Source organism: Anolis sagrei, chromosome 5, assembly GCF_037176765.1.
Source record: "Anolis sagrei isolate rAnoSag1 chromosome 5, rAnoSag1.mat, whole genome shotgun sequence".
Taxonomy (NCBI): domain Eukaryota; kingdom Metazoa; phylum Chordata; class Lepidosauria; order Squamata; family Dactyloidae; genus Anolis; species Anolis sagrei.
In genome coordinates this window covers 131099888-131113768 of record NC_090025.1, presented here as the reverse complement: position 1 = coordinate 131113768, position 13881 = coordinate 131099888, and the positions used below count along the sequence as shown (strand labels likewise).

Genomic DNA, 13881 nt, shown 5'->3' with positions numbered 1-13881 from the left:
AGTATTTCTTAATTTAAGGAAATGCCCAGATTGTTTAATTAGAGGTGTCAAATTAGTGGCCCTCCAGATGCATATCTTCTCCATAAGTTGTTGTTTTTCTTACTATCAGTGGAGCACCAAATTCTTCTAGGAAAACCTATAAGTAGAGCACGAAGAAAGCAAGAGGTTTCTCTTGTTGTTTGACATCGCAATCCAATGCTCAGAGGTCCAGCAGTCTTATTTTCCATGATTTTTTTTTCAATCTCTTTAAGCCATCTGGACAAATGTTTATTCACTCTGCAATGTACCAGTCAATTTTGTAAATTGATTGTGCAAGGTACTTGCTTTTGTTCTGAATCTAGGACATCTACACTTCAATCATATATTGCAACTGTCTACAAGAAAATAGAGTCTTGCTTATTTTTATGCAGGACACTTTGGATGTGTCTATCATGGAACTTTGTTGGATACTGACGACCGGAAAATTCATTGTGCTGTGAAGTCTTTGAACAGTGAGTCACACATTTTTTCAATAGAATGAGCTATAATCAATTTTGGAATAAACAGAAGCAATTTATATCGCACTGTATTATAGAATGACATAGTATTATTTGAATATGTCTACTTTCATTAAGTTCTTTTTTGTTACTTATGTTTAATCATATCCATGCATGAGAATGTTCATATCCTTACTCTTCCACAGATAAATGGAAGATTGAAAGATGTACAGCAGTATTATTTTACATGCTGCTGGGTTGCTTTATGTTTGCTTTTTTATGAGTAAGACAGTTGGAAATCAGCAGGAGTGAATTGGCATACACCAGGAATGACCCTCTTCTGGCTTTGCAGTTGGGACATTTCTATTTATTGTTACTAGTCTATGAAAAAGGAAGGGAGGTACAATAATAAATATAAGGAAAGAATTCTGAAATTACAAGTGTATACTGAGGACATATTAAGTACACTCCGCCAATGATAAACATCAATTCATATATATCGAGTGTGGGGAATCGGTTTTCAGTCCAATAACCCAATTCAGTTTCAGAGAAATTCAAGAGCTGCTTATCAAAGATGGGCACGGCCAAATGCACTTTTGATCTACAGCGTTTATGGACTATGAGTTAGCCTTAAGAGGGGAATTTCAGGTTTTTGAAAGGGGGTATAAAAAAAGGTAAAGTTTCCCCTGACATTAAGTGTAGTCGTGTCCAACTCTGGGGGATGGTGCTCATCTCCATTTCAAAGCCAAAGAGCCAGCATTATCCAGAGACACCTCCAAGGTCATGAGGCCAGCATGACTGCATGGAGCACTGTTACCTTCCCACAGAAGTGGAGCCTTTTGATCTACTCACATTTGCATGTTTTCAAACTGCTAGGTTTGCAGAAGCTGGGCCTAACAAGGGGAGCTCACCCGCTTCCTGAATTTGAACCACCAACCTTTTGGTCAGCAAGTTCAGCAGTTCAGCAGTTTAACCTGTTGCACCACCAGGGAGGGGGCTTAAAAGGGGTTATAGCAGAGCACAAAAACTTGGAGAAGTATGCATGGCCATCCAAGGTATCCCAGGGGCCAGACTGAAACTTCAGAAGTCCAGATTTCTCCCCAATATCTAAACCTACTACCATTATACATACATAGCATTCCTAGTAGGCAAACACTAAATGGAAGGTTCAGGGTGGTAACTGTTTTGTCTTTCCACCTTAACATATTTGCAATGGCCAGAAAAATGGTGGAATAACCAATAACTGTAGGTTATCATTTGACGACATCATTGTTTGATCTCTCTAAACTAGAGCTTCTTAAAGTTTTCTAGTTGGGCCCCCTTTCTGTCCAAGATATTTTGTGACCCTGATATATAAGCATATAAAATGAATATAAAATCAGAAGTTTACTAATAACGCACCCACATTTACAAGGCTTGCTAAAGATGATTTTTTTATGAAGTATAGCTGAAGCACTTCCTTGAGAGTATACTCGAAACACCTTCATGCACAACACATTTGTGTTATTGTCTAAAATAGCCACTAGATCATGTTCAGAAATCTTTTTCCATTGCCAATTTTTGAGGGATGCCAACGTTGAGCTAACAGGACCCCATATATGGGTAGGGAAACAATGCTCTAGACAACTTAGTGGACTGTGAATAAGTCAGTGCAATGAAAGTCCTATCTGGAAGGACCCTTATTTTCTTTGACGTGGATATGACATTTATTTTCTTTGACTTGGATATGATCTTTTTGAGATACGGTTTTTAATTTGTTTTATTTTATTTTAATTACAGGGATAGGCTTCAAAGTATCACCTTTGATATTTCTTCCTGCAAGTTTCCTTTGTTTTGAAATGTACTAGAAATATGTATCCTGGGTTTATTTATTTTTGCTACTGCGTTTCTCAGGGATTACAGACTTGGATGAAGTAGCCCAGTTCCTAAAAGAAGGGATAATAATGAAAGATTTCACACATCCTAATGTCCTGTCATTACTTGGAATTTGCTTACCCAGTGAAGGGTCTCCCTTGGTTGTGCTTCCATACATGAAACATGGAGATCTTCGAAACTTTATTAGGAACGAGTCTCATGTAAGTACATTCAGGAGCTGGTTAGGTAGGTAATAGCTGTTGGGCGAGTGGGCTTATTAACAGAATGCACAGCAGAGTAACTTATTGGCAGCAGCGTGACCCACCACCAGTAGCCAAAAGTGATAAAAAGAAGAAAAATACACAGACCAATGTTATATCTTCCATGGGAAGCTTTTCTTTGTAGTAAAATTGTTGCATTATTTACATTGTTTACAAGATAAATAATGCAATGTAATAATATAGTTGCATTATTTACAAGAACTAGGTTTCCATAACACAAATAAACAAATACATAGTAGCTTAACATGCAGCAGCCTTCACACTGGAGCTTTCTCACAGGAGGCTTCTCTCACACAGAGGTTTAACTCACTCTCCTCAGGATGACACTAGCTTTGGGCCACTGACTCTTAACAGGCTTCAGCCTACTAACTCTTTCAGTTCTTGACTCACACTTTTGTAATAAAAATACCCAGTTAACTTTTAATATTTTAAATAATAGTTTAGAATCTTCTGCTCTGTTCATAATAAAAGCATTAACTCTTATATGGTTTGCTTATGTTTTTCTGCTGTGGAATAAAAATCATAAAGAATAGTTTTAAATTGTCTATGTGAATCATTTGATTTTGTACTTTAGCCACATTTTTCAAACAGTAGATTATTTCCCCTTCCCAAAGTATATGGTAAATACATCAAAAACATTATCTGTACATATAGTCAGAGCATGCAGTCAAACTGAACAATTCCTTAAAAAGGTTCTAAAAATACAAAAATATGAGAACTTTGATATCTGAGCATTTTTGGCACAAGGTAATGCCCAAAAGTCATCCTCCTGTTGTCCTTAAAAAATAGGTGTTAGTGAAAATGAAAATTAATCACAATGAATAGAAGATAGTGCTTACTGTTAAAAATCAATATCCTTCGATTTGTATAACTCACATTGCCACTGGTTAACACATTTCAGTATACATAAAGGCTTGTTTCTTTGATGTGCCACTTGATTCTGTCTTTCCTCCAGCGCTCCGAAAAAAACATTTAAAAAAACAAAACCCTGTAAGATACCAAAGTAGAAACTTGGGTATTCATCTCAAGAGCTGTTTTTTTAACTGCAATTCATTCTTCTACGATTTGTTGTTTGTTGTTTCAACTTGCATCACTGTTCCCAATTTACAGAATCCAACAGTAAAGGATTTGATTGGATTTGGTTTGCAAGTGGCAAAGGGAATGAAATACCTTGCAAGCAAAAAGTTTGTCCACAGGGATTTAGCAGCAAGAAATTGTATGTAAGTAATCACATTCCAAAGTACTTGTTAGAGTTGTTTGGATCAGGAAGTCTTAAAAGAACTCAGCACATGTTTATTTGTTGCTTTTGTATTCCATCCATCTGTTATAAATGTACATTGATGAAATTCTCAGGTTGTCAACTATCACAATGCCTAGACTACGATCCTTCGGTTGATAGCTATATTTGATAGCACTATATTTTATTCAGAAGCAAGTCCTGCTGCATTCAATTGGGCTTACTTTCCAGGAAACTACAGAGCTTTGCAATCATAAACCTGTTTTCTTTGTATAATTCTTGTGTTGAAATATTTCTGACCAAGAGTGTTTGCTGCTTAATAAGAAGACCCAAGATTTCCCTATGAAGCTCATTAGAATCATAGAGTTAGAAAATACCTCATGAGCCATCCAGTCCAACCCCTGCCAAGAAGCAGGAAAATCACATTCAAAGCACCCCTGACAGATGGCCATCCAGTTTCTGTTTAAAAGCCTCCAAAGAAGGAGCCTCCGCCACACTCTGGGGCAGAGGGTTCCACTGCTGAACAGCTCTCAGTTAGGAAATTCTTCCTCATGTTCAGGTGGAATCTCCTTTCCTGTAGTTTGAAACCATTGTTCCACATCCTAATCTCCAGGGCAGGGGAAAAACAAGCTTGCTCCTTCCTCCTCTTGACTTCTCCTCACCTCTTTATACATGGCCCTCATCATGTCTCCTATCAGCCTTCTCTTCTGCAAGCTAAACATGCCCGGCTCTTTAAGTCACTCCTCATAGGGCTTGTTCTCCAAACCCTTGATCATTTTATTCACCCTCCTCTGGACACATTCCAATTTGTCAACATCTCCCTTCAATTGCAGTGCCTAGAATTGAACACATTATTCCAGTTGTAGTTTGACCAAGGCAGAAGAGAGGGGTAGCATGACTTCTCTGGATCTAGACACTAGACTTCGATTTATGCAGGGCATTTTTTAGCTGCCGCATGACATTGTTGGCTCATGTTAAACTTGTTTTCCATGAGGACTCCAAGATCTTTTTCATACATACTGCTATCCAGCCAGCCCCCCCCCCCCCATTCTGTATCTTTGCTTTTTATTTTTTCTGCCTAAGTGGAGTATTTTGCATTTGTCTCTGTTGAACTTCATTTTCTTACTTTTGGCCCATCTCTCTAATTTGTTAAGATCATTTTGAATTCTGCTCCTGTCTTCTGGAGTATTGGCTATCTCTTCCAATTTGGTGCCATTATTCTTTCTGTGTTCCTGATATTCTTTTCTGAGAGTTTTGAAAACTTAGCAATTCTTATTTATTTTGCAGTGTGGTGCAAGGTTAGGGAACTACCACCTTCAGTGTTGCTAGATCCCCAACTCCCATCAGCCACAGTCAGGAAGGCCATTGATCAGTCTGTGATTTTTCATTCCTGATATGACTGTGAGCTTTTACATTAGGAAGGAGATCCCTTAAGAAAGAAATGAGAAATTGAGGCAAAGAGGAGCCAAATGTCATCCGCACAGTCAAAAGTGACCAGAATTCTACTTGCAGTTCACATTTCTGGGTTTCAGCTGGTTTTCAGTGTGGCTAGATTTGAAAGTTTAGGAAGTTAGAAGATGTCTTAAATCAAAAGTTGTTCCATGTTTGTGGGTATTTAATGTGCAATTCTGCCCATTTTGTGGAAGAAGGTGATTGGAGTTATCAGCAGACTTGGTGGCTACAGAAAAGCTTTTGAGGGCTACAAGTGGTCTATGGCACATAATTTTGCCATTTTGTTTTAGGATGCAATTAACAGATTAAACCAATGATGTCATGAAACTTTTCAATTTGTTTCCTTGTTTTTACTTTTTGTGAAGTAAATTCTAAATATGAATGTTCTATCCTTTTTCAAATGCTAGTATCATTATTTTTTGTTGTTGATAAGCTGTTTTGGGGAAAAATATTTTGAGAAGTGGGCCATAAACATCAGCACACAATAAATGAATAATTAATCATTATTTACCTGGCCTAAACAATTGATGAATTTCATCTCAGTGCAGAAAATTTATACTGGGCTTTCCAAGAGTTAGCCAAGTTGCCCAACTATATCCCCAAAGTGGATTTGACACATCAGGTAGCTCCTTTAAAGTGTTGCATTCACTGCACTGCCAGCACTTGTGCTTTTAGAGAACTGCTGTTCACAAGTCCCCTTGTGCCGTGGCTTAAAGTTAGTCATAAACTGCACGCCTAATTGAAATAAACATGGTTGAATTACCTGGGGGGGGGGGGGGGGGACACAAAAGATCTGGTTTGATATGGACTTTTTGTACATAGCTCAGCTCTATTTTTTCACTGACCTTTGTAAACGAAACAAACATTATGCAAAACATCTTATTAGCGTCTGGGTGACCAGACAGTTTAGTGCACACAATGACTGATTGGTACAATCGTTGTCGGCATCATTATGCTGATTCATCACCTACATTATGAATTTAATGAGCTTAACAGCATTAATTAATATAGTTTTCTTGTTTAGGCATGGCGATTGAGTTCCATCAGCATAAAAACACAAGTATCCCTTTGAAAATAAGTGTAGGCTTCTTTGCAGGGTTCATAAGTATAGCAGTAAAGGAGTTCTATATCTGCTACTAAAATAGCAGATAAATGTTGGCACTTCTTTATCTCCTTTATTGTTGTTTTTAAATAGTGATGAGGTTATAAGCCATTGAAGGGAGGGAAGGGGACAGATTCAAGCCATCTTGGACTATCCAAGTCTTTCAACTTTAGCCATCAGTACAAAAAAATGGAAGCAGGCTAGTATAATAGAGGAACAAAGCACCAAACTAATGAGAACTCTCATTTCAGGGAGCCAGATGCCATTCACTTGACAAACAGAAACGTGTTGCACATGTTCCACTAGCTGGCATGTGGTGACGTGACCCTAAGATTTGTTAAGTTTTGGCTTCTCTTGTGGTATGAGCCTGAATGTAACAAGATACTCGTTACAGATACAGAAGCTATGTTAAATAGATCAATCCATTCATAGTAAGTTTACAGTAAGAGCAATTAAATAAGAGATGCCAGTGCTTTCTTGTTTATGTGCTTATCATTCCTTTCTTCCTTAGGAGCTGAAAGTAGCATAACATGATCCTCCTACTCATTTTTATCTTCACAACAACACTGTTAAGATTGATTAGACTGAAAGATTATAACTTCCCCAGTGAGGATTATGGCCAAGTGCAGATTTGAACCAACATTTTCCCATCTTAGTCCAGCACCTTCAATTCAATATTTCCAAAGATTAAATCTTTGTAGTTTGGCCATTACGCAGCCAGTCTTAATCATGAATTTTAAACTTGGGTCTTATGCTTAATCTTTAATAATAATAACAACAACAACAACAATAATAACAGCAACAACAACTTTATTTTTATACCCCGCCACCATCTCCTCGAAGGGACTTGGGGAGGCTTACAAGGAAGGGGACAAGCCCGAAAATATAGATTAAAACACACACAATAAAATAAAATAAAATCAACAAAAACATCAGAAAAACATTACAATCACAGTGCACATTTTAAAAACAGAATAATGGCTGAAAGATTAAGTGCTGAGTGCGGAAGGATCAGGAAATGTTCAATCGTTCCTAGATAGAGCCCAGAGAAAGTGCAAAATAAGATTCAATTCAGTTCAAGTCACAGATGGGAGGGTAATGTCCTTAGGTATTTACAATAATAGGATTACAGGTGGGAGAGCCAACGAAACTGCAAAGAGATCTGGAGAGATCGACCCAGTTCTTTGGTGAACTGTCTAATCAAATGCATAGCAGAACAACAAGGCTTTTAACTCCTTGCACAAAATGGAAAGGGTAGGTGCTAATCTGATCTCCTTAGGTAGCAAATTCCAGAACTGAGGGGCCACCACCGAGAAGACCCTCTCTCTCATTCCCACCAGCCGCGCTTGAGACGGCAGTGGAAGTGAGAGCAGAGCCTCCCCAGATGATCCTAAAGTACATGCTGGTTCATAGGGCAAGATGCGATCTTGAAGATAGGCAGGTCCTGAACCGTTAAGGGCTTTGTAGGTGATGATCTGCACTTTGAATTGCGACCGGAAACTTATTGGCAGCCAATGGAGCTGTTTAAACAGGGGGGTTGACCTGTGTATTATTCCAAGTATTTTATAGTAATATGCTTTAATATGTATATTTTATAGAACGTTTTTAAACGATTATGTGTTTTAAAGCGATGTTATAACCCACCTCAAGTCATGAGGAGAGGCGGATAAGCAATACAATTATTATTAATGATGATCATGATAATAATAATAATAATGATAATGATAATTTAATGAAAATCAAAACATGATTGTTGAGGATTTCTCGTTTTTCTTTGGATATAGCAACTGGACTAGGCCTCTATTTTATTATTTGTTAAAATATGAAATATGATGTTGAAAAGCTATGGTCACAGAGATGTCATAAGGCAATGCAAATTGTGTTTCTCAGGCCCCGATAATGATTTTGTCATTTTTCTAGGCTGGATGAAAAATTTACTGTCAAGGTTGCTGATTTTGGCCTTGCCAGAGATGTCTACGATAAGGAGTACTACAGTGTACACAATAAAACAGGAGCCAAGCTGCCAGTAAAATGGATGGCTTTAGAAAGTTTGCAAACGCAGAAGTTCACTACGAAGTCAGATGTGGTAATGTGTCTATAATTGTTTATGTCTTGCTGACTCCACATTTCAAGACATTCCTGGAAATATTAAACAAGAAGAATGAAATGGTCGATTAATGTAAAAAAAAAAAACCCTTCAGATTCTAAATCTGAACCAAGTTCCAGTTCTCTTGGCCTGCAAAATAATCTGGTCATGGGTTACTCCTGTATTGCTTTTCTGTCCACACCCTTAAACCACAGAATTTTAGATAACACGGGAAAGGGCATTAATGTTTTAGAAGAAACAAAACCATAACTGGGTTTGAGCAATTCCATTTTCCCTCTAAGACTCAAAGCTCTCACTTTTAAGTAATTTGGTTTACAAAAACTGGGTGGAGAGGGAGCCAAGAATATTGGATTCTGGCTGGTCAGAATCCGTCTTATCCCTTGAAATGTTATGTTGTCTGCAAATGTCACGTGTCTAGATATGAGCTGACATCCTGTTATAGATATGTTTTCTTTTTTATGTACATATAGCTTTTGGGGGCATGGCAATGTGAAGGTTGGTAGTCCCTTCCTCCATTTGGAGTGTGCAAAAACCCTCCCTCTCCCCTAAAGCTGTCCTGCATGGCTATGCCATCCTTTACTGTGAAGGAATCAGATCAGAGAAATCCCCAACTACCATATTTACTCAAATCAAATGCTCACCTTTTTTGGCAAAATTACATAGCCAAAAGTGAGATGTACATTAGAATCAATGGCAAGTTAGAATCGTACACATAAACCCACCTTGGACTGACGAAGGGGCACAGATTCCCAATCGGCCCCATTGACGAGGCCTTCAAAACTTCCTCTCTTGTTTTCGAAGGCTTTGTGAATGTGGCCTTAGTTGCGAAGCCACCTGATGAAGGGTCAAACGTAATGCACAGCTTCCTCTTGCCTGTCAGCTATTCCTAGGTGGGCAACAGAATGGCTGACAGGCAAGGAGAAGCTATGCATTACATTTGACAACAAATCTTGCTTGCTCTCTCTCTCTCTCTCTCTCTCTCTTTATCTTTGTAATGCATACCTTCAAAATTGATGTACACATTACAATCAATGGCACATTATCTTTATTATTATTATTATTATTATTATTATTATTATTATTCTGCTTTATCTCCCCAAAGGGGACTCAAAGCAGCTTGGCATAAAAGCATTGGTCTACAATTTAAAATTTACAAACATTATAACAGAATTAAACACAAACTATTTAAAAATCCAGTAGTGTATAGATATATCACTGGACAATACATATTTTGGTACCTCAAAGGTTAGACCTGTTTCTGGGTGTATTTGACCTGCTGATTCCAAAAATGGTACCAGTTTTCCCCTATTGGTGCTAGGTTTTGAGATACAGAACATGCCATCAACCAGTCTTCATCTGCTCTCCCACAGAAAATTATGACAACCATATCTAAGAAATGCAGTGTACTGAATCAGCACCCCCGATAACTCCAAAGCACTAACTATTTATTTTTGTTGAGCTGTGTATTTAATTTTCTTGGACTTTATATTCTCTGGCTGATTTTTTCAGTCCACTATTTAGTTAATAGACCTTAAGTGTGATAAACCAGAATTATTTTAAATATATATAACTACTTTCACTGGGTTCAGGCGCTCCAGCGTTGTAATTTGGTTTTTCTCTTTTGTTTTGTTTTGTTTTGGTCTTAGTGGTCCTTTGGAGTCTTACTTTGGGAGCTGATGACAAGAGGGGCCCCTCCCTACCCTGATGTCAACTCTTTTGATATCACTGTTTACTTACTACAAGGAAGACGACTCTTACAACCTGAATATTGCCCAGATGCACTGTAAGAAAATAATTTGCAAAGTTCCAGCCAAATATTAACAGGTCTTAGTAATTTTTATGGATGAATGTTAATTTTTCTTGCCTTTCTATTGCAGGTATGAAGTCATGCTCAAGTGTTGGCATCCAAAACCCGAACTACGGCCAGCATTTTCTGAATTGGTTTCAGATATTTCAGTAATCTTCTCCACTTTTGTTGGGGAGCATTATGTTCATGTGAACACCACCTATGTCAATGTGAAGTGTGTTGCACCCTATCCATCACTTTTGTCATCGCAAGACAATATAGATAGGGATGCTGACACATGACAGGGCATATTAACTGTTATCACAATGGAGGGGGGAAACAAATAGTTGCCAACTACTTTTTTCCCAGCTGGTTTTTGTGAAAGCACTGTTGTTTATGTGTGCGTGCGCACGTGTGTGTAATGTACAAATTGCACTATTTGGGGGAGACAATTTCATGTTGTTGAAAGCTACACGATTGTATATTGTCTGAATACAGTTTTCAAGTGTGACAGGCAGTAGCGAACACTACTGCTGTTGCAAATACTGCATCTACTCATCTCTGAGCAATCCTGCTGCTGTTATAAATTATACTATGTACAATTGGCCAACTCAGAGATGCATGAGGAAGCCAGGGTGTCTACCACTTAAAGAATGGACTAGTGCTATTGCTCAGCAGTCCTTTTGTTTCATAAGAGCCAAGCTGGATAATGGATATTTCAGGACTGCAAAGATCCTATCCTTTGTTAAAGTTTGCTTTGCTCACTACAGCAAATACTCTTGTTTAAGAGGCACCCAGTTGCCCAGATGACCCAATGGCTGCTTTCTACATGATCAAGGTTGCAAAATGATTGGGTTTCTACATCAGTCTGAAACCCTTACTGTTATTTATGTGGCAGCTCTGAGAATCAAGAGCAACATGGTTAGTTTAAAAGGTCTTTGAAGAAAGCATTCCTATTTCAGTAAAAAAGAATGTAATCTTTTCAGAAGTCTGTGCAATCAGTAGGCCAAAGCTTAGGTTTCAGAGATAAGGTTTAGAAATTATGCAGAAGACTGGTGAGGGTATCTAGGCCAGCATTTCTCAACCTGGGGGCAGGACTCCTGGGGGGGGGGGGGTGTCACAGATCACCAAAGACCATCAGGAATTGCAGTATTTTCTGTTGATTATGGGGGTTCTGTATGGGAAGTTTGGCCCAATTCCATCGTTGGTGGGGTTCGGAATGCTCTTTGATTGTAGGTGAACTATAAATCCCAGCAACTGCAACACCCAAATGTCAAGGTCTATTTTCCCCAAACTCCACCAGTATTTACATTTGGGCATATTGAGTATTCGTGCCAAGTTTGGTTGAGATCAATAATTATTTGAGTCCACAGTGCACTCTGGATGTAGGTGAACTACACTCCAACAGTCAAGGTCAACGCCCAGCAAACCCTTCCAGTATTTTCTGTTGGCCATGGGAGTTCTGTGTGCCGGGTTTAGTTCAATTCCATTTTTGGTGGACTTCAGAATGCCCTTTGATTGTAGGTGAACTATAAACCCCAGCAACTACAACTCCCAAATGCCAAAATCAACCCCCTCCCACCCAAACTCACCAGTATTCAAATTTGGGCATATTGGATATTTGTGCCAAATTTGGTCCAGTGAATGAAAATATATCCTGCATATTAGATCTTTACATTATGATTCATAATAGTTGCAAAATGACAGTTATGAAGTAGCAATGAAAATAATTTTATGGTTGGGGGTCACCACAACATGAGGAACTGAATTAAGGGGCTGCAGCATTAGCAAAGTTGAGAACCACTGATCTAGGCAGTGACTGGAGATTTTGCCCACAGCAGCTGTGTGGGAATCAAAGAAGGAGCTTTAGCAGAGTAAAGATGGAGATCTTTTTAAAAAATTGGAAAGCAACCTTGAGCCAAATGGAGAGCAGTAATGCAGCTGCTGCTAAGCTGGGTGTGCTTTCTGCAAGCAAATTTGGGGAGAAATTGTGATACATATTACCTGCTTGATAACTTCAGCTGGTCCTGTAGATTGTGGCACACTATACATATCTTCATGATGACCAAAATTAAAAAATTTTTTTTAGAAAAACAGAAATAATGTAAAGGGTTTGTTTGTAAAAGAACTCAGCTCTTAATTTTCTGGCTGAGCACCATTTTTCATTTCTGTTCCTGTGGAATTCTGTGCATTCTACTGTACAAAGTGGTGTAGGATTAATACCTAGGGGGTTGTTTTTTGGTGTAAAGCCTTTCAAAGCATTCTATTTTTATACTGAAATTTTTATTTTTAATTATATATATAGATATATAAAGATATATAAATAATGGTTTGGCTAGGACATAAAATACCACACTGTGAAAACGTCAAGAATATTTTGTCAGCGTTTGATTCGTAAGTTGTAAAGAAGTTTAAAACCCGATTCTGTAAAGACTGGAATAATAAAGAGCCAGTTGCACGCCGTCTCCACCCCAATGTGTTCAAATCTCCATAGCTGGAATCAAAAGCACTTTTAAGATCTTTGAGGAAGCAATGCTTATGAAGAATCCAATTATAAGGGAGATTTATTGCTCTTGAGAGAAAATGCTACACTGAAAGATTTATGATGAGGCTGGAGTGGGTAAGCAAACTGCTTGCTGATAATACTGGATTGTATTAGACTGCCACATCCATTTCAACAGCAAATGCTTAATGTGTGTGGAAGGCAGTGTTAATTGTGAGCTAAAAAAGGTAAAGATTTTCCCCTGACATTAAGTCCGGTCATGTCTGACTTCTCAGGGTTGGTGTTCATCTCCATTTCTAAGCTGAAGAGCCAGCGTTGTCCATAGACACCTCCAAGGTCATGTGGCCAGCATGACTACATGGAGTGCCGTTACCTTTCTGCTAGACTTATTGATCGACTCACATTTGCATGTTTTCGAACTGCTAGCATGACAGAAGCTGCCTCTCTCAATTGTGAGCTACCTTAACACAAAAAAATAGTTCTGCTGTGGGCCAAATGAAGATGACAAAAAAAAAAAAGATCTTGAGGGCTAAGGAAACATTTGTGATGTCATGGTTTAGTATGATAATGTAAAACCTGTAAAAATAATGCACATTGGAGGTTTATGTGTGAAAATAAGGGATGCTATTTATGAGGAGAAAATAATGTTGTGTCTAGGACACCTGTAAATAAAGTGTGATTCTTGTAGGGATTTTGATGTTTGTACATTCGAATACTTGGATGGTACTTTACCTTTATAATTGTGATGACCTAACAAACGTATTAAAATAAAGGAAAATGTTTATATGATTACTGTTTCTTGATATATGTTTATATATTTAACAGAAAGTAGAGCTAATTTAATGCCAAATAGTATGTAGCTGGGCAGCAGATCACAAAAACATACACACACACAGGACTGTAGCCAGAACAAAATTCGGGGGGGGGGGGGGTGGATGATATTTTTTTTAAGCAAATCATGAGAAGTAGTCCCATAACACAAAATAATTTAAATAGTATGATTCATTCTATATATTATATAGACTTGATTACATCCATTTTGTCATCTCCTTCATGGGGGGCTTCAAATCCCTCCATGTCTTA

At 38.1% G+C, this 13881-nt stretch overlaps 1 protein-coding gene across 3 annotated transcripts in view; it reads left to right on the top strand.

Annotated features, from left to right (window-relative positions):
• The window catches only part of MET (MET proto-oncogene, receptor tyrosine kinase), a 132550-nt gene extending 118963 nt beyond the window's left edge, over positions 1–13587 (top strand). For all 3 annotated transcript variants that reach the window (XM_060777688.2, XM_060777687.2, XM_060777689.2), the window contains 6 exons: positions 411–491; positions 2370–2551; positions 3722–3831; positions 8323–8488; positions 10156–10292; positions 10387–13587. In XM_060777688.2, the coding sequence (XP_060633671.2) occupies positions 411–491; positions 2370–2551; positions 3722–3831; positions 8323–8488; positions 10156–10292; positions 10387–10597 (887 nt within the window). In that variant the 3' untranslated portion in view covers positions 10598–13587. The remainder of the gene's footprint in view (positions 1–410; positions 492–2369; positions 2552–3721; positions 3832–8322; positions 8489–10155; positions 10293–10386) is intronic.
• Positions 13588–13881: the final 294 nt, after the last annotated feature.